The following is a 21,837-nucleotide window of genomic DNA, read 5'->3' as shown; positions in this document are numbered from 1 at the left end:
CATCAGCAAAAAAATTATAAATTATTTGTGGATTATTGACTAATGGTTTTCATTAAACATCAAGAGTAGGTCTCTTGTGAGACGGTCTCACGAATCTTCATCTATGAGACGGGTCAATCCAACGATATTCACAATAAAAAGTAATACTCTTAGCATAAAAAGTAATGTTTTTTCATGGATGACCCAAATAAGAGATCAATCTCACAAAATACGACCCGTGAGACCGTCTCACACAAGTTTTTGCCAAACATCATGTATCAATTTTATTTATTTTAAAAATTTATACACATAGAAACCAAATGCTACTTGTTAATAACATTTTAAATTAATTCATCAATAAAAATTTATTTTCGAATATTTCTTCCAAGAACACACTTAATTTTTTGGCTTTTAATTTAAAACATGTTTTATTCCGGAAATCATGCATATCTTTATCTTTATTTTACCTGAAGAACATGTATGTTATTGAAATCATTTTCCACTTTTGATCTATTTGATTAGATAAATAGCATAAATAAAAATATTNTTTTAATTAATTATAAATTTATATTTTTACATAAAAATATATTTAATAAAAACAATAATAATACTAAAAAGTGAATAACGTAATAAAGGTTGGTAATGACAATTAAGACGAGAAACGCGGTTAAGGCAAGGCATCGCACGTTTACCAGTCAATGTCGAAGAAACTTTCTCAAACAACGCCCACTTTGTCCATTTCTTTCCATGCAAATTACTAATACTGGTCAGCCGGACAGACCACGCATGAAAAATCTCGTGATTCACCCCACCCCCACCCCACCCCACCCCACACATAAATTAACTCAGTTAATGCACAATTAAATACCATATCCCATCTGTTCAGCTTCATATTCTTCCTCTTTTTCTTTATCTGGAAGAGAATAATATTTTCTTTGATTTTGCTTGTTGGTTGATTTTGGTATGGAGTGCATTGAAGCAAGAGCTTTGAAGTCGAGTTTCCTCTCTCAAATGGGTGTGAAGAACAGTTCCCAGGTCGATGATGTGTGGCGTTTGGCTGCTATCAACACCGTTGTGTCCGATGATTTCCCCTTTGAGGACCTCCTTAACCTTGATTTCTCCGAGAAAGAGCTGCAGGAGGGATGTTTTTTTATGGAAGAAGATGAGGAAAAAGCCTCGCAGGAGACGAATTCCAATGAATTTTCCTCCATTTTTTCCGGCGCCGGCGAGTTTGATAGCTTTTCCGCCGGCGAAATTTCTCTTCCGGTAATTAGTCAAACTTCATCATGTATATTTAGATATATGTTGGTGTATTGAGAAAAAAGAAAGGACTTTTTTTTAAAACTCTATGTTTGAAATTTTGTTGTTGCAGGTTGAAGATTTGGAGAACCTGGAGTGGTTGTCGCAATTCGTGGATGATTCTGCACCTGGGCTCTCACTGGTATCCCCCGCCGGGAGTTTCATGGCGAAAACCCAAGCTGCCAGGGTGGCGAACCGGGTGGACCATCTGAGCAAATCGGTTCCGAAAACCAGGAACCCGTGTTTCCCGACGGATGTGTCTAGGAAGCCGAGGAGCAAACGGTCCAAGGAGAACGGGCGGCCCTGGTCCCTGGCCTCTCCGGCGCTTAGCTCCGACGAGTCGTCTTCTGTATCGTCCTGCTCTTCCGGTTCAACAACCATGCCTCTTTTTGTGTTCACGAACCCGGTTCATGACTTGGAGTTGTCCTCATCCGTGGAAAAACCGCCTGTGAAGAAGCAGAAGATTAAAAAGGAGACCGCCGGGGGCTTCGTTACCGGCCGGCGGTGTACACACTGTCTGGTGCAGAAGACTCCTCAGTGGCGAGCCGGCCCATTAGGCCCGAAAACGCTTTGCAATGCTTGTGGTGTCCGGTTCAAGTCTGGCAGGCTTTTTCCAGAGTATAGGCCCGCCTGCAGCCCGACTTTCTCGTTGGACATACACTCCAACAGTCACCGGAAAGTTTTGGAGATGCGGCGGAGAAAGGATGCGCATGCCGCGGCGGCGGAACAGGAAGTGATAGCGAATGTTTGACGGGTAGATTAGTTTTAATTTTGAACCGGTTTCGGGGTAAACCGGTGGTGGTCCAAACGAACAATTTTGGCGTGGAAGGTCGTATGGTAGGTAGGCCTCTAGGCTTAGAATTGAATTATTTAGGTGGATTTATGACTTTAGGTTTTTATTTAATTTTACATATATATATTTTTTTGCTGTAGCTCATTCATTTGCAGTTTCTAATATAATATAATTAAAAAATAATACTAAAAATATAATAAAAACAAACAAGAATTATATCTTGAAATTTTGTTATTATTTTGTGATATTTTTTATTGAATTTTCTATGTAATAAGAATTGTTGTCAAATTTGGTTTTACGGAAAACATTAATAATTATTTTTTAAAAAAAAACCGTAATAATTATTTACTTATTTGGATAACTAATTATATATAAACATACTATCAAAGTTTCATGAATATATATAGTTATTATTATATAAACATACAATAAAATATTTTCTTTAAAAAAAAAATCAGAACACAAAAATTGAAGTCAAACATTACAAAATAGTCGTTGGTTTTTTAAAATCAAATTTGAATTTTTTTTTTTGAAGGAAAATCAAATTTGAATTTAAGAGGATAATATCTAATATAACCACCATTTAATGTTTTAATGATGGAGTTGACTAACACCATAATTCTCAATATTTCTAATTTTAAAAAATATATATAATAAAATAAATTTAAATTTCGATTATAATAAATAATTAGATATTTTTTCAATAAATTAATTAGATTGTCAAATGTATGCGGCTAATTTTGGTATATTGTATTTACTTTGAAAAGTCCTTTGGAGCGAGTTGAAAATTCCAAAGTGGTTGAACAAACTTTTGTTAGAAAAATTTGAAAGGACAACTAATACAAATTATCGTGGGCCCCCGAGCCCATCTTGCCATGTGGTGGTGGGTTGGAGCCCACTATTGTTCAGACTTGTGTGGTCTTCTCCACTTGTTTTTTTTTTTTTTTTTTTTTTTTTTTTTTTTTTTTTTTTTNTAGAAAAGAATCTAAAATAAATACATCAATCAAGTCAATCTACTTAACAAAAATAAAAAAATAAAAAATCAAACATATGGTCATATATTTTTAGAGTGGTCTCTATTTTTTGTCGGTCTCACGAATCTTTATCTGTGAGACAAGTCAATTCTACCGATATTCACAATAAAAAGTAATACTTTTAGTATAAAAAATCATACTTTTTCACGGATGACCCAAATAAGAGATTCGACCTACGAAATTGATCCGTAAGACCGTCTCATAAGAGTTTTTGTGATATTTTTATTTATTTTTCGACTTAAACATTGGATAAGTTTCATTCAGGCAACTTCCTACACCTCTTCTAGCCCGTTTTTCATTTTGAAGAAATTTTACGAATGCCTTGATTCATGATATCATCGAAGATTAAAGAAAAATAACTACGAATTTTCGACATAACATGGAAAATACATAATAATATCATAAGACCAACAACTAGGCACATGTCAATGGCGTGCAATGCACTGTTTCAAATCTTTTCCAGTGGGCGATGAGTCGGAACAACTATTTCTCTCGTGGAATGAAATGACCTTTCAAGATTTAATAATGGGATGCAATATATATACTCTTTTTTTTTTTTTTTTTTTTTATATTTTTAATATTTTTTATTTTAAATTAAGTGTTTTTATTTAATTTTTTTTTTTTGGGGGGTGGGGGGGGGGGGGGGGGGAGATAAGGTGGGGGGGGGTTGGGGTGGTTCAACTGTTTGTGGCAAATTGAATTAACTATATGGCAAGTGCCCAAAAAAAAATAAAAATTGGATCAATTATTGGTGGTGTGGCGTATAAAGTTGCACTGAAGCATGGGATGTAGGAGGGGTGAAAACGGCTACATTTCTATTTTTTTTGGGGTTAATTAATTACCATAAATTATTTAAAAATAATTACATAATAATAATAGTATCTTCTTCATATCAAGTTATTTAACATAAAAGACTGGGAGAATTTTTACTTTAATGTAATCAAATAAATACTGGGTTAATTTTATTTATATGAGCTTATATGTGAATAATTATGAGTTGTATGTTATATATTAAGTTAAGTCCAATTAAAGTGATCAACTAAGGTTTCGGGTTATTGGGTTTTAATGTATCTAATAGATTGTGGGTCTTTAATGTGTAAATACATAAGTGTAATTTCTGTTTTTATGATATGTTAAAACAGAAATATCAGAATGGGTCATGGTCCTCAGATCACGTCCTCTATTCCCTTCCTCGTTAATAAAATAGTTCAGAATAAAAATCTAAATGATTCTCACAAGGTAAGAGCGCGTAGATCTGGAAGATCAAGACACGTTATAAAGAATTCAGGATTATAGATTCAGATATGATTCCGTTTAAGTTTTTCTGACAAATTTTTAATGATTTAGTATGATGGATTCTGCGGCTTATGGATTTTCCCCGATAATAAAATCTCACTTTTTGCCATCACATGCTCCGTGGACTTGTAATAAAGTTGAAGTTACACGCCTAAAGATACTTAATAATGGCGAAAGAGTGGGGAGGAGATTTGTTATCGGGGGAAAGTTAAGGATAGGTTTTAAGTTAATGATATCAAATTAGAGATAATTAATTTTTAATGTTGTGTCATAATTACTTTGGCTTTTCTGGAAGTGGCCGTCGTCGGACTAAATCTTTTTTTGTATACTTAGGCTCCGTTTGATACGTGTGATGGGATAAGTAAATGATTAGTAATTAGAGTGATTAAAAAATGAGAGATATGGATTAATAGTATGGTGAGATAAATAACATGGTGTTTGGTATTATTTTAAAATGATTGATTAATTTTGTAAATTTTATTGTAATGACCAAAATGCCCCAATTGTTAGTTAAATATATATTCTTAAAATAATTTGATAGATAATTAAATATTTATAATTATAATTTATATTTATTAAAATTAATTTAAATATATTTATTAAAAATAAATTTGTAAATATGCATTTACTTTAATATTTAAAATAACAATAATATTTTGAATGTTAAAGTTAAATAAAGTCTAGAAATAATTACAATATTATTGTTTGTTTAAAATAATTATAAATATTCTTAAAATAATTTGATAGATAATTAAATAGTTATAATTATAATTTATATTTATTAAACAAAATAAATTAGAATTTAATAAATATTTATTTTCATAAAAAAATTAATTAACTAGATTAGAAATTTATAAAAATTTAATTTAAAATAGATTTGCATTACAATTTATTTTCTTTAAAATGATTNTTTTCACTAATTTTAATTTTCATATTATATTGAAGAAAACAATTCAAGGGTATTATGGTTAATATACAATCTTATCATTATCACTATTCAAAAATTATACATTATCACACCTTTGATGAAGGATATTTAATCACACAAATAACATAAATAGTGAGGGCTTTCAATCATAATCAAGGGCCTCCATGTTAAATTAAAAATGAACCAAACATGAGATAAGGGATGATTATTTAATAATCATTCTTTTATCATGGCTACCAAACATATCCTTAAATTATGTGAATGGCAGTGCCAAAGGTAGTGCAAGTGATATGATTTTGGAAGGTGCTGCCCGGATGCGTCAGGAAATACGTTATGTTTATATAGTAAAGCTGTGAGGTTTGTTGGGATAAAATTTCACTTCGTTGTTTTTTTTTTTTAATATTGAAATTATTTCGATTATAGTTTTATTATTTTTTGTGAACAATGAAATTATACATGAAATCTTAAATCTGTATTTTACTTAATTACACATTAATTATACAATGTAAAATGAATTTCAAATACCTCAATTATTAGATTATTTTGAAATTCTTCATAATTAACACGAAAGACTAAATAAATAAAAACAGTGGATTTGAAGTTTATAGTCTTTTTTTTTTTTCTAGAACTACAAAAATATATTTGAATATATTTAAAATCTATTAATTTGAAATTCATCGATCTAAATACAATTTTAGTGAATTTCGAATCTATCTCATATAAAATCAATTAAAATCGAAATCGAAATTGATTTCCAACGTTGAATTCATATCTTTTTCTCTAAATAGAACCTCAGTGAATTCATAGGAGCGCATTATTCTTGGAATTTGTGAGTTGGTCCGTCATCTCTTTTTTTCACTACACATTCATTGAAAAGTAACTCTGTTGCAGACATGCTGGTATTTGAAACTCGTTCGCATAGAATTCCTAAAGCTTTAATGTGTCTAAGCAGATATTGAGTTGTATCAAACTAGACTGGGCTTGATTAACTAACGTGTCTCTTACTTCTCATTTATTTTGGTTACATATACAAATAGGAGTTTGTCAAACCACAAGCTAAGTGTTCTTTGTTTCTGTATCTTTTTTTTTTTTTGGGGTGGTGGGGGGACGGCAAAAAGAGGAGAGATGTAAAAGAAGAGCACATGTTTTAGGGAATGATTGCATGTCAAGAAAGCAGTCATATGAACTGCAAATCGTTTCGAGTTACAAAAGACCTATGGTGGCTATGGTAAAGACTTGAGCTAAATTTGAAAAAACTATTCAAAAATCATGCACGTACCATAAGCTTAAGATGTTTATGTCAGATGTGACGATAATCACAATGCGCATTGTATGGACACAAGACGTCTCGCCTGTCAAAATATTGATTACCTCCCCGTCCTCCACCGAATGTTGCCTGCCTGTTCCAAGGCCTACCACCACCAAAAACAGAATCTCGACACTAACCATTCATTTGGCCTGAAAACTGCCCTTCATTGTGATTTTGGTCGCCACCCCATGCACCATGGTTCCCTTGTAGTGCACCCCATCCTTGGTTTGAAGTTTCTTGATCTGAAACTTGCACAGGAGGTAGAGATCCAGCTGGGCCCCACCTGTTCTAGGAAACGGGCCCTTCAACTGGTGGACCACCCAACCTGGGGTCAGAGTCCAACCAGAATTAACATTTCCGGCCATGGGACCCTGAGTGTTAGCTCCTGCATTTGTGGTGGGAGCAACCCAACTGGAATTTGCATTCCCTCTGGGTGGCGCTTGCACAGGATGTCCCCTGTTTGTGTTTGTATTTCCGACTTTAGGATTCCCCAATCTCATGTCTGGGTTGCCCTGCTTCATGCCCCACCCAGTGTTACAAATTTCAGGTGTCACCCCCAAGGGAGTATTGTTCTCTGCCGGCGGAATTCCGCAACTTACATTTGGTGTTAGCATGAGCCTAAACGTTCGGTTGACTGCCCTGATTAGGTCTCCAAAATTCCGATTGAGGCCCAGCTGTAGTACTTTGATCAGAGAAACTCGAGTAGAAACCTGAATGTTTGGTGCAGTCCAACCATATTCCTGGGGCTGCCCAGATTGTGCAGTGCTACCCCAACCCTGAGTTTCAGCTAGAGGACTCTGACTAGAAACCTACTGAACTGACTGGACCATGGTGGAAGGATGGCGATTCATCTGTACAGCATGTGGTTCACTTTAAATGGTTGCCTGAAGATGCAGAGAATCTGCTGATCCCACCAGTATTCCCTGTTGAGGCATAGGCAGTGTTGGGTTAAAATTAGCGCTTCAATGAACAGCGGAATGAGGCTCAATGTCTGGAAAAACTGCAGTAGGAGATAGAACTACTCCCTTAACTCCAGAGGGAAGATCACCTTCTCCTCTGGTCCAACCTTCATTACCCAGTGCAGGGATAGGAGATGAAATGTTTGTAACAGCATTCCCAGTCCGTTTTTCAGTACAAATTTAGTGGGAGATCTGGAATTTTGATCAACAGCACGCATCAATTGGTCAGGGTTTAAGGAAGTCAGTCGGGTCAGTTGGGGGAATCATATTGTCAACAGCTGGCAACTCTTTCTGAAATTTACCAACCAAAGCATTAGATACAGGTATTGAGTGATCTTGCTTCTCTGTGGTTCTCCAAATCCTTAAATCAGATGGGAAGTGACCAGCATTATTCCATTTTGGCAATCTTGCCACGGAAAAAGGTCCTCGAACTTTTCCTGAAGGATCCTGATAGTGCCATATCCATTTTTTATTAACCTTGATAGTGATTTCCGCAACTCCAGCCGAAAGAGATGCTCAACTCCAGAAAGCGAATCCGCTCGGATGCAGCATTCGTCTTCCTATCAGAAGACGTATTGTTGGATTTCGGTAGCTCTAGGTCAGTTTCTGAATTGCAACTATCTTCAATTACCATGTCACCACCACAGGGAGCGGGAGCATTGGCAGAAAAATCATCACCAGACACGCTTCTACTCAATTCCAAATTTTTTGGGGAAATTTTTACTGGCGAACGCCGAGTATCTTTTACAGGATCATGGCCTTCAGGATAGATCGGGTCTTTCACTCTCCTGCTGACAGCAGAACCTCTAGATCTCCAGAAATGATCTGCAGAAAACAAATCAATGTACGAAATAATGTTAGGATTAGACAACTGATATAATATATATTATAAACTTTACCAACTATACAAAAAGATTATGAGGAAAACCTCGTCTACTACCTTCAGTTTCATGGTTGCTGCCATCGGATTCATAACTTGGATCCATCTTCGGATCAGAATGTATTTCTGGAATTTCCTTTCTGACGGTCTTCAGGGATCTTCAAAATCTGCAAGTTCTCCACATATTCTCTGAGTCTGAAAGTCGCTCAAGAATGGTCGAGGATAGCATCTCATTTACCCAAGTAACATAGCTAGTTGTGAAATCAACATGCTTAGACTAAACAGTGGTGGTCAAACCACATATATAATCATCAATACTGGAATAGAATGATTCTTTTACTATGATTTCATGAATCAGAGAAACTATACCTCGCATCTTGATAAACTTCAATATTTGTAACATTTGAATTTCATCTCCTCAATGCTATAGCAAAACAAATCTCAGACCTACAAAAGGCAAGAATAAAGAAAGATCAATCTATTACACATAACAAGTACAAAAAAATTGCATGGTGTGATTGGATACACTTTATTAGTCAAGTGATTCACAAGATGGAAATATCTGTGGCATAAGATGATTCAACCACAAGAAATGTTTCGACAATTCTGACAGGCCAGGGATTTAAAACCACATGTAACAAAAAATGTATAATAACCTCAGTGATGGGTGTCTGTCTCCTTAGTTATAAAGAGATCAACTTTTTCCTCTTCAATGCCAGAGGATTTCTCAGCTATCCCAGCTTCTAAATAGTTTCTATAAAGTAACCCTTCTCCTCGCCATCATCATCACCCACCACCTCCAAATCATTTTCGAATTTCCCACTGTCCGCCAAATAAACCTGAGCTCCCACTTCTTCAACCTTCTCTTCCTCGCTGATCACAGTATCACACTCTCCGTCACCAGCTCGGCTCTATCGTTTAGAAACTCCATTCCATCACTAGCTGCCAGCAATTCATCACCTCTTGGCAACTCAGAAAATGTCGGTGCTTCATCTGCATCATCAACCGCCTCGACTGAATTAGCTATGATCATAAATTCTTCCTCTGCTACCATTTAAAGTTTAAAATCCATCGAAAATTCTCATCCTCTCTTGCATCTACTTGCGGCTCATAAAACAGCACCGCATTCCCTGCATCAGGCACCGCCGATGCCACCTTGGCATCATCCACTAGCCCAGATCCTTCGTCGGGTTTTCTTTTCAGATGAGAGTCTTCAACATCAGAAATAATCACTTCTCTGTTACCTTCCACCGTTACAACCGCCATCACCACCTGGGTCTCTACAGCCGCATCATTCTCCAAACCAGCCATTTCTCCAAATTCATCAGCCACCGCCTCTGAAAAAACCATTCCATTTCGTTCCCCAACAACACTCAAATTCCAATCACCCGATTCCGTCAGAAACCCTCATTCCTCGGCATTTTTTGCATCACCAGTTTCAAAAGTGTCCCTCTCCAAATCCGATTCCTGGGATCTTTTCAAGTTCCATAAAACGTCATCATCTTCCTCCATGGGAATCCAGTCCTCCCTTTTCTCTCAGAACCCTATGTGCACAGAAATCTTTGACGGAGGTTTTTGGAGAGAGCTGGGAAGGAACAGGATGAATATATCGTAAGATTACACAATTAATATCAATATTAATAATTAATAAAATTAAAAGCTAAATTTGTTTTTATGCAAAACGGGCTTCCAACTTGTTGGACCTATATAAATGGGCCTGTAAAGTTTAGGAGTATTGTTGTCACTTTGGATTTTATTGCTTTTCTTTTGGCCCAAAGTGTTGTTTAAGTTGATAATACAAGCCCATTATGCTAACACTATCAACAAATTTGTCCAAATAGCTGTATGATTTATTTCATGAAGAGGTGGCAGATAAGTATAATTGATTCTTTTTTGGAGTGATTTAACTAATAATAGATGATAGATCTTCTCAAATAAATAAATTTACATTTTATATTTATTATTTGATTTCATTTGTCATTATTTGTCTCGTGGAATAAGATAATAAACGATATATTAGATGTGGATAACTACATATAATAGTTCATCCGGACCTACTTACCGTATTCCGAATTCAATGTTTTCAATAAACTCCCTACAAGTCATATGGTGCAACAAGACTCATTCTCTTGTCTAAAACTACAAGCATAAATAAAATATGTAAAAAGAACTAGATTTTATTAAATCAAGTAACCCATCTATTGTTCTTGATATTTTCAAGGCTATAATTATTCCATCAATTTCGACCACATACCAAAAAATAAAATGAAATAAAATAGACGAAATATATCATCCACGTGGAAACCCGTGATTGGTTCATCGATAACAACCTCAAAGTAGACATCTTTTGGCACAACACACCCTCTTACATAGTAGTATTTGTGTGTGGTAAAGAGAGTGAGTGAAAGTGGGATAAGATTTTAAATAAACGCTCGCCTTAGCTTTTCTTCTTATAAGCACAAAATAGTCCCACAAAAATTTAACCAAAAAACATTCATTCACACCAAAAAGAAAAATACACGTAGCAATGGCTTCTGCATCATTCCTTAAGTCATCTCCAATCTGGGACAAGTCTGAATTTGTTAAGGGCCAACCCCTTCTGCGGCAGTCTTCGTCCTCGGCCGTTCGGTTGTGCCACCCGAGAGCCGCCTCCGCATCTCCTCTCACTATTCGAGCTTCTTCTTATGTTGATGAGCTCGTCAAGACCGCAGTACGTACCGAATTTCAATTTAAAAAAAAATAAAACAAACTTTGGGATGAGGCCTAGCTTGGAACTAGTTGTATAACATGTATCGAATATCTAAACTATTATTATATAAAAAAATATGGCTTTTAAGTGAAGAAAACCAATTATACGAGTTCGACAAATGGGATATAATTTCATTATCGACTTATTATCTCTGAGCTATTGTTATTTATGGCCTATGGGTTTGGATTTTAACTAATGGGAAATTTTGACAATGTCCATAAACTATGGTGTTGTAGAAAACTATTGCATCACCAGGGCGTGGAATCCTAGCCATGGATGAGTCAAATGCCACATGCGGTAAGCGTTTGGCATCAATCGGGCTAGAGAACACCGAGGCTAACCGCCAAGCTTACCGCACCCTCCTTCTCTCCGCCCCTGGCCTAGGCCAATACATCTCCGGTGCCATCCTCTTCGAGGAGACTCTATACCAATCCACAGTCGATGGCAAGAAAATGGTGGATGTTCTTGTCGAGCAGAACATTGTCCCTGGGATCAAAGTTGACAAGGTAACTAATAAAAACTCACGAATCCATGATTTTTAACTGATTCTTGAATCTTGGTGATAGCTAAAACATGCGAAGCTATGAAGTTTTGATGACTAATCTTAAAGACATGTAAAATTATGCCTGTTCCTGGTTGGCAGTTTAATTTTACATATATAATTTATGAATATCCATATAAATGATTCTTGAAACTTGATAAGCAAAAGGATTGGACTGAGGCAGGGTTTGGTTCCGCTAGCTGGTTCAAATGACGAGTCATGGTGCCAAGGTCTTGACGGCCTTGCTTCTCGCTCTGCTGCTTACTATCAGCAGGGTGCTCGTTTTGCCAAATGGTGAGTACGATTATCACATGAATTTGGATGAACCCCTTTTGTGTTTGTGATGTAAAAGTATTGAGCTCGCTGTTTTCTTGAATCAGGCGTACTGTTGTGAGCATTCCCAATGGTCCATCTGCCTTGGCTGTGAAGGAGGCTGCCTGGGGCCTGGCACGTTATGCTGCTATATCTCAGGTATCACACTATATGGTTCACCATGAATACATAGTGGATTTTGAAATTAAAATTCATGGCTCACGAGAATAACTGATTTGCTTTCAATTCACATGCATAATTATTCCTAAATCCATATATGAATATCTCACTGTGTTTATTGAGGATGAATTGCCTGTCTTGTCCTGTGTTTTGCCGCAACTGCGGGATTTTATCAATACATATATTGGCAGTATCTGATCCACCGATCAAAAATGATATACCACAGTTGATTGACACTAAAAAAATGCTATCTATTACCATCAAACAACGATCATAACAGTGTAAAGATTATTTAATTAGCATGAAAATCAAGACAAACTCATCAAAGATGTTACCGGGAAGAGCGGTACCTTTGAGATGGTTCTAGAGCTAGAATATTTTACAAGAAAAACTTGTGACGAAAACTGACGTTTATTTGATTGTGATGGTCGAACTTGTTAGGATTCGGGATTGGTCCCAATAGTGGAGCCAGAAATCTTGCTAGATGGAGAACATGGAATTGAGAGGACTTTTGAGGTTGCACTTAAAGTTTGGGCAGAGGTGTTTTTCTACTTAGCAGAGAACAATGTTACGTTTGAGGGAATCCTCCTTAAACCAAGCATGGTTACTCCTGGTGCTGAATGCAAAGACAGGGCCACACCTGAGAAAGTTGCAGACTACACTCTTAAGCTCCTCCGCAAGAGAATCCCCCCTTCCGTCCCTGGAATCATGGCAAGTATTCAAGCTCGTATCGATTATGGTTTATGTTTTGCATGGTATAATGCATTGATTCCCTTCCCCATTTGGTTATCCTACAACACCCCTTGTTCTATAAAGATTTGATTTGGTGTCACTAAAAAAGCTTGTAACTGTTTAACGACAGGCACTCATTCTATACTATTGTATGGGGTGTAATTAGATAGCGTCCGACTCAAAAATATGTTCTTTGAGCTTATCGAGCTAATGTGTTTCTTGTTTCGATATCTTGGGCAGTTTTTGTCAGGTGGGCAATCTGAGGTAGAAGCAACCTTGAACTTGAATGCAATGAACCAAGCTCCAAACCCTTGGCATGTGTCGTTCTCCTATGCCAGGGCCCTCCAAAACACATGCCTCAAGACATGGGGAGGACTCCCGGAGAATGTGAAGGCAGCTCAGGCTGCTCTGCTCGTGAGAGCAAAGGCTAACTCTCTGGCTCAGCTCGGAAAATACACCGGTGATGGGGAATCTGAGGAAGCCAAGCAAGGAATGTTTGTCAAGGGGTATAGCTACTAAGCATACTGCACTGTCGAAGAAAATGGTCTATAGATCGACGTGGGAAAATGTTTTTGTTTAGTTTATTATAAAATTATGCTCTTGAGAATTAGTTAGCTTGCTCGACTATTAAAAGGATGGTGGATATTTTTCCTTTTGGGTCAAAACTGTAGTTTGAGTATTTTTGCAAGTGTGTGAGAATTTGTACTCGTGAAGAATTGGTATCCTTTCAAAGTGATGGCACGCATACGACACGTTCAGTTCAGTTGAAACTTTTATATCTTAATCTATTAAGATAACTTTAATTCACAGTTCAGTTTTTTGAATGAAATCAATTTTTGCACCTGTATTTGTCAGATTCTTGAGTTCAATTCCCGTGTGTCGTTTGGATTGAAAATTTTCGATTTGATAAATATTTGATCAAAATATTTCAAATAATACCATATTGAGATGAATTTTGAGATCCACAACAATTATTCAAAAAATAATTACATGGAATTTGAAATTCATTCCAACATGGATCGACCAAAATAAACTAATGAATTTATTATTATGGATTTAAAATCCATAACTTCGAGTTCATTAATCTAAATGCAACTTTAGATTGATAAAAAAACGAGAATGAGTCGATAAAATAAATGTTCTGAGCTTACATATTTTTCATTTTGGGTGGGTCCATTGTCAGTGATCGCCATCAGTTGAGTCTGAGTGTCCAAGATAAACTAAAGATTTTTCCACTTTTTTAAACAGTAAATCAATATCCAGCAATTTGCCATAGAAAACCCCAAATGTAAAGATAAAGTAACAAGAAACCAATGTTTAAAAATGAGATAATTTATCTGAGAAACTTTATTGGTAACTGTAATGTTTCTAAGGTCTTCTAATTTACAGCAGATAAATATGGCACAAACTTCTACACCAGTAACTGCAGAATGCAAATAGTTGCAGAAAATGCACTTCACAATGTTTCCCAGTATATTAACCGCAGTTTTCAACATGTTTAACCATGAAAAATGGCCACGGGGACCATTGTTTAGATTCCATCGCTAATTCCACCTCAAACAGTGTTCGTCAAGCTGCACATAGTAGAAGCACGAAAAGGGAAGAAGAAGTGAAATTTCAAATTAACAAAAAGATTTATCAAAACATACTAAAAGCAGAACATTTACAAGTGTTCTGTGAATTAATGGACAGTAGAAATCAAGTGTTGTTTTAGCCACAGAAGTTAACATTAGACATGAAGATCGTGTTTCCATGGTAATGTTTTTTTCACAAGAACTCAAATTACCAATCTCGCAAAAGGTTCATAAAGCATCACAGTATGACTGATACGGATTGACTTTGCATTCAGTATACCTCTATTATTCTCAGGCTCCCTTTTGAATGATCCGTCTACAATATTTTCAGGTTCATGGTGATTGTTAAACAAATTATTCACTTGTTCCTGAGAAATAAATCGAAAAGGAAGATAATTTGCGTATTACTTCACTACACTTTAGAGTCATTAAACCATGCTGCTTGAAGTGTAGTTTCTGAGACACGATAAAGGTTCCGGTTAAAAATAAAACCTGGATAGTTGAAGCTCTTCCATGCACCCTTTGAGGCCTGGCATTGAGATCAATCAATTTGTTCTCCATTTTTCCATTACAATCAATGTTAACCATTATAGGATTAGGAGAAACATGAGTAGGCTCTTTCTTAGCTTGAACAATATTTCCTCTGACCGCTCCTGACTCGTCTAAGCTTTCTAGTTTATCCCCCGGAAACTGCAAAGAACATAGACGTAGAACCAAATGTCATTACTCATGTTCAACTATCACAAAAAAGAGAACGAGTATCTTTAGGTGAATTGCATTTGGCCCCATGTAATATTCCAAATTAGCTAAAAAAAACCTAAGCTCGAGTTATCCAGGGCAAGAGAAACAAAAGAATGCGTAAATAGAAACATCATTAAAGTACATAGGGTTTTCGGAAACATTAAAATCAAAACTTTTACGCTTTTTTCCCGCAGAAAGTTTTTGCAGATATTGAATATGTAATAGAGGGGCCAGATGCATTTTACCCAGTGTCCACAACTACATCCACAAACCTCAGCTCTCTGTCTCAGAAGGAGATATCTTTCATGGGTTCTTTTACCACCGACATGGACAATCATATCGCATTGCAGACACAGGGAACTTCCATCGACCTCACAATAGAAGAAAGCTACATACAGAGGCTCAGGAAGTATTCTTCAAAACAGGTTGCCACCTTTCAAAAATGAAGAGGAAAGAGAAAGATATGAACCAGCATACCAGGTGCATTTTCACATATGTCACAACGTGGGACTTCACTGGGCTCAGCAAGACCAACTCGTACATGTCTGCTCGCAAGCTTGTTACACATATGGACCTGCCAGACAACGTTAGCACAATAGGTTTGGGCCACTTTAATTCAGTCGAGTTTATATTTACACTGCAAGTACTTAGACGGTAGATCCAATGAGCAAATTCATAATATGGACTAACATAGATCAATGAACACAAGAAAGAACGAAATACAATCTTCTCCCCATATTGTTACCGGCGATCGGAGTACATTTGACTATATTGAGAGCCTCAGCTTAAACAAGCACTTTATTCCACTCTAGAGCCAAGGCCAACATGAGAAGTAACTAAAGAAACCAATACCATCGTCCAATATTAAAATTAGAAATGAGCACATAACTCAAAATTGGCAATGAAACAAAAGCATGCAGTACAGCGTTTGACATTTCATGAATCAAAACAAGAATTTAAGATAGAATTATACACAAACACGTATCAAGCAATTCAACAAAGAAGTATCATAATCTCAGTGTAGAGTAGATAAATAGATAATAGCATACAATTTCAATCCCAACACAAATTTAGAAAAATCTCGAAAGTATTTCAGAAACAACTGCAAATCTCCCAATTTCCCATCTTCAAATCAAAGACACAAAAATAAAATAGTTTACCCGAGAAATAACTATAACAGGCGCAATACCTTATCATCACAAGCACGACAAAGCGCCGCCTCATCCGCCGAGCAGAATAGAATCGCCGCCGCACTCTCACAGACGTCGCACAGTGTTCTCATTTCAAATTCATACAACTCTTCTTCTATACCGATTTAACAAATTTCAACGATCTTTTCAGTTTATAGCACTGTGCTACACATAAAGTCAAACAGAGAATATATCAAACACGCAAAGCCATTAATTGATGATACAAGCAGTAGAATTCATAGTGCACGAAGAATAATACTTACAAGAGATCGATTCATAGGAAGAGTTACATGGTCGGTGTTCTAACAAGGTGCGGCGGCGGGAGACGCACGGCTGTGGGGTGCGTCGGAGATCGATGAAAACGGAGTTGGGGGCTATTATATGCTAGCATGCCGGTGCACAGTAACATGATTATGTGACTTGAAGCGTGTGAATTTTGGAGTATGTTCCTAAACTGCCCTCAGGTTTATGTCACATACAAGAATTTATATTTTATTTATATAATATTCTATATCTACTAATTACTAACATGAGCCAGACATTTTTATGTGGGCAGCAAAAAAATTAATCATTTAATTTTTTTAAAAAAAACCTGGAATCATATGGTACACATATTTATATTTTATTATATTATTATTATTAAAAGACAAATTAATTTTCAAACTACAACACGTATTAATTGCTTCGTATTTCTTTTTTTTTTTTAAAAAAAATAGCACATTATCTACACAATAATTTCGAAATTTAATACAATTTTTCAAATATAAACTTAAAATCCTATGATAAATAATTATAAAAAAAAAACCAAATGTACATGCCTGCGACACATATATAAGATTACTCGTGTTTATATATAAACACATACAAACACATGTTGTAAAGATCATGTGTCATTAGACTGAACTAACATAGGCCTCGACTCATACTCATGCATCACTACTGATCACAGTTTGTTAAGATGTTAAGCTCATGTCCAAGCACCGTAACTCATAGAATATCTCATCCCACCAAGTGGTTTCTTTCGCCTCCCACTTTTGGGTTCAAGTGTTGGGGGAGACCGGGATGCGAAAAAAACCACTTTCCAGGGATGAGATATTCTATGAGTGACAGTGCATGGATATGGGTTACGACTCATGTTAGACCATATAAAGAGTGAGTCTCATGTGAGACCGTCTCACGGATCTTAATCTGTGAGACGAGTCAACCCTACCCATATTCACAATAAAAAGTAATACTCTTAGCATAAAAAGTAATACTTTTTCATGGATGACCCAAATAAGAGATCCGTCTCACAAATATGATCCGTGAGATCGTCTCACACAAGTTTTTGTTCAGGACAAAATATCGGGGAAAGGGGGAGGGTTGACAACTGACAACCAATTGCCCATCTATGTCTGCTGGCTTATAAAAGTATTTCAATTTTGTTTAAGTTTAAACGATCATATGATATTAATTATAAAAATTATTACAAAAGGGCACACCATCAATTTTTATAATATTAATAAATTATTTATGTTTAGCAGCAACAGAAGTCGCCTAGAAACCACTTCATCATTAAATTTTAGTCGGATTTTGATATATATAATAGCGATCGTATACACAAATTGCATGTTTATATAATTATTATTTTTATTCAACTCTGACTTCTTTTATTTTTTTAAAAAAAATTGTTTTCAAGTTATTCAGCATAATTATTTAAAACTATTTAATTTAAAAATATGTTGTTTTCATTTTTATTGGATAATTTATCAAATAAATAATTTGTAAATTAATTAAAAATTAAGTATGATAATTGTAATTTTGAAGTGACCACACCAAAATAGTTATTTTATCAAAGGAAAAGTTTGTTTTAATCACATCCAAATCTAATTACAAGTAAATCTAACTAGTCAATACTCACAACCGTCAAAGTTGTGATTTGTATGCATCTCTCCTATATATTTGATTGGCATTCACCTTCATCGTCATATTATAACTTTTACAATTGATAAAAGATATCAATATCAAATACATAAAATACGAGAGATGTAAATGCAAATGACCTCGTCAAAGTGTCTTATTTCGATTTTTCTTAATCCAATAGATGAATTGGTTTATGTTAATATCCATACACATCGGACAAAAACTTGTGTGAAACGGTCTCACAGATCGTATTTTGTGAGACCGATCTCTTATTTGGGTCATACATGAAAAATATTACTTTTTATGCTAAAAATATTACTTTTTATTGTGAATATCGGTAGAATTGACACGTCTCACATATAAAGATTCGTGAGACCGTCTCACCAAAGACGCATATGCCACAATCGTTGAGATATTATCCATGAGCAACAAAAGTCGAGTGACGAGAAAAGGGGTCCGCACAAGTGAACGAGCGGTTTATAAAGGATTTGGGCTAATGACAATGGTTGGTTTGGTCTACAAAACTACAGCTGGAATATAAAATATGATATATAATAATAATTAATACTCCAAATCTATCAACGCAACATGAAAAGTCAGGAGATTTTTTAGAGATCGTTCGCAGCCACAGATTTGAAAAGCTACGTTTGTGTGAGATGAAAGCAACCTTCGAATCATTTTCATCCACAAACTTCATTTTCTTTCATCTCCACCAATTTTTTTTTCATTATCTCAATGGGTCTTTACTTTTGTCCTTACAACCAAACATTACATGAGTTTAGTTGCCTGACTAGTACTAGTGAAGTAACTGACTAGCCACAGTACTTGCAATCCAATAGTTTTCGAGTTCGAATTCGAGATCGAATTGAATATATATAATAAAATAAGATTTTGTTTTCTTTATTTTGAAAAAGAACAATTGTTAGTTGTCTTACATCGATTAGATAAAATCTTTTAGAGTTGTATATGTGAACTTGGACAATCCTCTCATCTTGAGCTAGCGTTTGGGATTGAGTTAGGTTCAAGTTCCAATCTTAACATAATATTAGATTTCAAGTTTTATCATAAAAGTTCTGCAAAGTCCCGCGCATAATTGCTAAAACATGTGTCGAATAATTGGATCACTTGTGACTTATCTGACACAAAAGTTTTAAATTTATGATAAATCCGTAAGTCCATCGTTCCATATTTCTATTATTTTGTAAAGCCTTTTTGGATCCATACCAATTTAAGTTCGGTGGTGAAGTTATAGCAAATATATACACACACACACTCAGAAAGCTTAGAGACAATATATTTATCATGCTCAAAGTTGGGTACGAGCAGTGAGAATTTTGTAATGTCTCTGCAAAGAATTATCAACGACGCCATGATATCAAGTTATACAGGAAGCTTTGTAATTTTGTAGACGCTTCTATCATCGTCATTAGACACTTCCAGATTTAAAAATGAAGCCACAAAAATTTTGATTGAGGAAAATTAAATTTTTTGTGATGTAATTTTCATTTTTTTTCCCTATTTCGGTTTGTTAACGATAAATTTTTATTTGTAATCTTGTAAATTACTTTTTTTTTTCATTTTTGGTTCTGTTGATAGAAGAGTCGATTTTAACAATTTTTGAGTTTGAGTCTAACTTTTAAAAAAGCCCCATTGATCATTATATGTGTTCATATTCTTTTAGTTCCATAACAATTTTTTTTTAAAATTAAATCATTACATTAAAGATAATGTAAAAAAATAAACGAATAAAAAGATCAAGCATACTCAAAATAATCATTAAAAAATAACTCTCCTTATAATTTTAGAGATGAAAGTACTAATAAGTATGTATAATCAAGTTGTTCAATAATTTCTTTCTCAATTGATAACATAATCAATTAATTAAATTTTTTTTGTGCCATGGTTCATCAGATAAAAGTTTTGATGAGTTTTAACTTTGAATAACTTTGTTCTGCACTTGTTACTTTAATCGGAACAATCAACAAGATTTTACAAGCGAGAAACATTCATCTATTTTCTTCAAGTAATTCACTTCATTAATGGCCGATTTTGCTTTTCTTGATAATGATCACATCAAGAATGTCAACTTGACTTGGGAACCACAAGCTTTGTGGATCAAATGAAAGCATGGTTCGCCGGAACGGTTGCGGTGCTTGGAACGGCAACTACTGTTCCAGTTCCAATGTTATGTTGCGGAACGCTTGTATAAAAAAATTAATAAATTCAAAAAATTGGTAAAAAAATTTAAATATAAATTACATCATACTAAAAAAATAAAATATGTGTGTTGGATAAATGAAAATGGGTCAATAAAAAAGGGAGTGAGAGTTGTCTGACGTTGGAAAATAAGCCAAGTTTGGTTTTCCTTAATAACTCAAAGTTTGTGTTATGAGTTTGGGCCCAAAGAGGTACCGAAGTTTTTGGAAGGGGGGACACGCTGCTAGGCTAGGTCTCGGTGAATTAAACACACGTGCGCCAGCCTTGCTCGGCTCGGCGCGGTGTGGTGTGCTGAGGTTTTTTGACCGTATTAATCTTTTTGGACAAAATTTATTTGAAAATAATTTTGTTGACAAGCACATACCCCCGAAAAACAGAAGCCAGCACGCATGTGAGAGCATTTTACAGAAGAAGCCGCCCATATGCGGGCCCAGAATCCGCGCACACGCACGCGACTTGCTGTTTTCTTCGCGCGCATATGCGCGAGCCTTTCTGGAAATCTGCGCTACGAAGCTGTGCGTGCGTCCCTTCGTCTTTTCACCAAATGGTTGCCTCGAGAAGGTGTTTTTCAACCAAACAACATGTCCCTTAGTCTTACCTGCATCATTCAGATAGTTTTTTTTTTTGGCCACATTGTTATTGCGTTCTCTCTTTCTAACTGCATACCAATTTCGAAAATCACTTGAAAGCTTGCACATATTTCCGTTCCGCTCAGCTGTTCCGTTCCGCATCGCCGCTAAATAGTCGAAGAATGGCGCTCACCGTTCCCGTTCCGGCGAACCCTGAATGAAAGTGCCACCGAAAAATGATGAAATCCCGGTGATTTCGGCAGAGGAATTGGTCGAGGCGAATGGGTTTTTGTTCGGGTTACCGACGAGATACGGGAGAATGGCAGGGGCAGATGAAGGTGTTTTTCGACTCGATTGGGGTGTTTTGGAGGGAGCAGAAGCTCGCCGGTGTTCCTGCCGGGTTCTTTGTGAGCACCGGAACACAAGGAGGCAGGCAAGAAACTACCACGCGAGATGGTTATTTTCACTTGACTCGGGCACTATTTGTTTGGTACAAATTGGTTTCCACGAGTCCTTATTACATTCGACATTTGACTCAAATCATACAATAATTTGAATAAAAATATCATGGCCTTTTGTATATAATCCCTTCTTACAAATGAAGCTGTGCCTACATATGTTAGAGATGTTTAATGATTCTGAAATCATGAAAT

General features: G+C 35.7%; 3 protein-coding genes and 1 long non-coding RNA gene across 10 annotated transcripts; 2 read left to right on the top strand and 2 right to left on the bottom strand.

Moving 5' to 3' along the window:
* Nucleotides 1-787: 787 nt before the first annotated feature.
* LOC140988813 (GATA transcription factor 7-like) lies at nt 788-2,210 on the top strand. The gene is made up of 2 exons (XM_073457887.1): nt 788-1,245; nt 1,352-2,210. The coding sequence occupies exons 1-2, from the start codon at nt 943-945 to the stop codon at nt 2,027-2,029; spliced, it is 981 nt and encodes a 326-aa protein (XP_073313988.1). The 5' UTR covers nt 788-942; the 3' UTR covers nt 2,030-2,210.
* Nucleotides 2,211-8,283: 6,073 nt separating this feature from the next.
* LOC140987227 (uncharacterized) lies at nt 8,284-10,084 on the bottom strand. Of its 2 annotated transcripts, XR_012177090.1 has the most exons (4): nt 9,134-10,084; nt 8,847-8,924; nt 8,526-8,754; nt 8,284-8,422 (listed from the first exon to the last, which is right to left on the bottom strand). It is a non-coding gene; the product is annotated as an uncharacterized lncRNA (long non-coding RNA). The 2 variants fall into 2 exon arrangements; XR_012177089.1 differs by lacking the exon at nt 9,134-10,084 and having other exon boundaries at nt 8,847-9,123.
* Nucleotides 10,085-10,927: 843 nt separating this feature from the next.
* LOC140987859 (fructose-bisphosphate aldolase 1, chloroplastic) lies at nt 10,928-13,752 on the top strand. Its single transcript, XM_073456569.1, has 6 exons — nt 10,928-11,187; nt 11,463-11,732; nt 11,952-12,061; nt 12,148-12,238; nt 12,701-12,970; nt 13,232-13,752. Exons 1-6 carry the CDS (start codon nt 11,005-11,007, stop codon nt 13,508-13,510), a joined length of 1,203 nt encoding a protein of 400 aa, XP_073312670.1. The 5' UTR covers nt 10,928-11,004; the 3' UTR covers nt 13,511-13,752.
* A 555-nt stretch (nt 13,753-14,307) lies between these two features.
* Nucleotides 14,308-16,927, bottom strand: LOC140988807 (B-box zinc finger protein 19-like). 6 transcript variants are annotated; one of them, XM_073457881.1, is made up of 7 exons: nt 16,804-16,927; nt 16,496-16,661; nt 15,784-15,880; nt 15,579-15,694; nt 15,058-15,255; nt 14,778-14,933; nt 14,308-14,565 (listed from the first exon to the last, which is right to left on the bottom strand). In XM_073457881.1, exons 2-7 carry the CDS (start codon nt 16,586-16,588, stop codon nt 14,536-14,538), a joined length of 690 nt encoding a protein of 229 aa, XP_073313982.1. In that variant the 5' UTR covers nt 16,589-16,661; nt 16,804-16,927; the 3' UTR covers nt 14,308-14,535. The 6 variants fall into 6 exon arrangements, with proteins under 6 accessions (XP_073313982.1, XP_073313980.1, XP_073313984.1 ...); XM_073457879.1 differs by having other exon boundaries at nt 16,760-16,903; XM_073457883.1 differs by having other exon boundaries at nt 14,846-14,933; nt 16,760-16,901.
* Nucleotides 16,928-21,837: the final 4,910 nt, after the last annotated feature.

Source organism: Primulina huaijiensis, chromosome 11, assembly GCF_012295235.1.
Source record: "Primulina huaijiensis isolate GDHJ02 chromosome 11, ASM1229523v2, whole genome shotgun sequence".
Classification (NCBI taxonomy): Eukaryota; Viridiplantae; Streptophyta; class Magnoliopsida; order Lamiales; family Gesneriaceae; genus Primulina; species Primulina huaijiensis.
This window is presented reverse-complemented; position numbering and strand designations above follow the sequence as displayed.

Coding starts and splice junctions, on each gene's coding strand:
- LOC140988807 (XM_073457881.1), bottom strand. CDS start 16,588: ATGAGAACACTGTGCGACGTCTGTGAGAGTGCGGCGGCGATTCTATTC. Junction 15,256..15,578: donor TTCTGAGACAGAGAGCTGAG/GTTTGTGGATGT, acceptor TGTTCTTTGCAG/TTTCCGGGGGATAAACTAGA. Junction 14,934..15,057: donor GAAGAGCTTCAACTATCCAG/GTTTTATTTTTA, acceptor TTTATTTCTCAG/GAACAAGTGAATAATTTGTT.
- LOC140988813 (XM_073457887.1), top strand. CDS start 943: ATGGAGTGCATTGAAGCAAGAGCTTTGAAGTCGAGTTTCCTCTCTCAA. Junction 1,246..1,351: donor CCGGCGAAATTTCTCTTCCG/GTAATTAGTCAA, acceptor TTGTTGTTGCAG/GTTGAAGATTTGGAGAACCT.
- LOC140987859 (XM_073456569.1), top strand. CDS start 11,005: ATGGCTTCTGCATCATTCCTTAAGTCATCTCCAATCTGGGACAAGTCT. Junction 11,188..11,462: donor ATGAGCTCGTCAAGACCGCA/GTACGTACCGAA, acceptor ATGGTGTTGTAG/AAAACTATTGCATCACCAGG. Junction 12,062..12,147: donor GGTGCTCGTTTTGCCAAATG/GTGAGTACGATT, acceptor TTCTTGAATCAG/GCGTACTGTTGTGAGCATTC.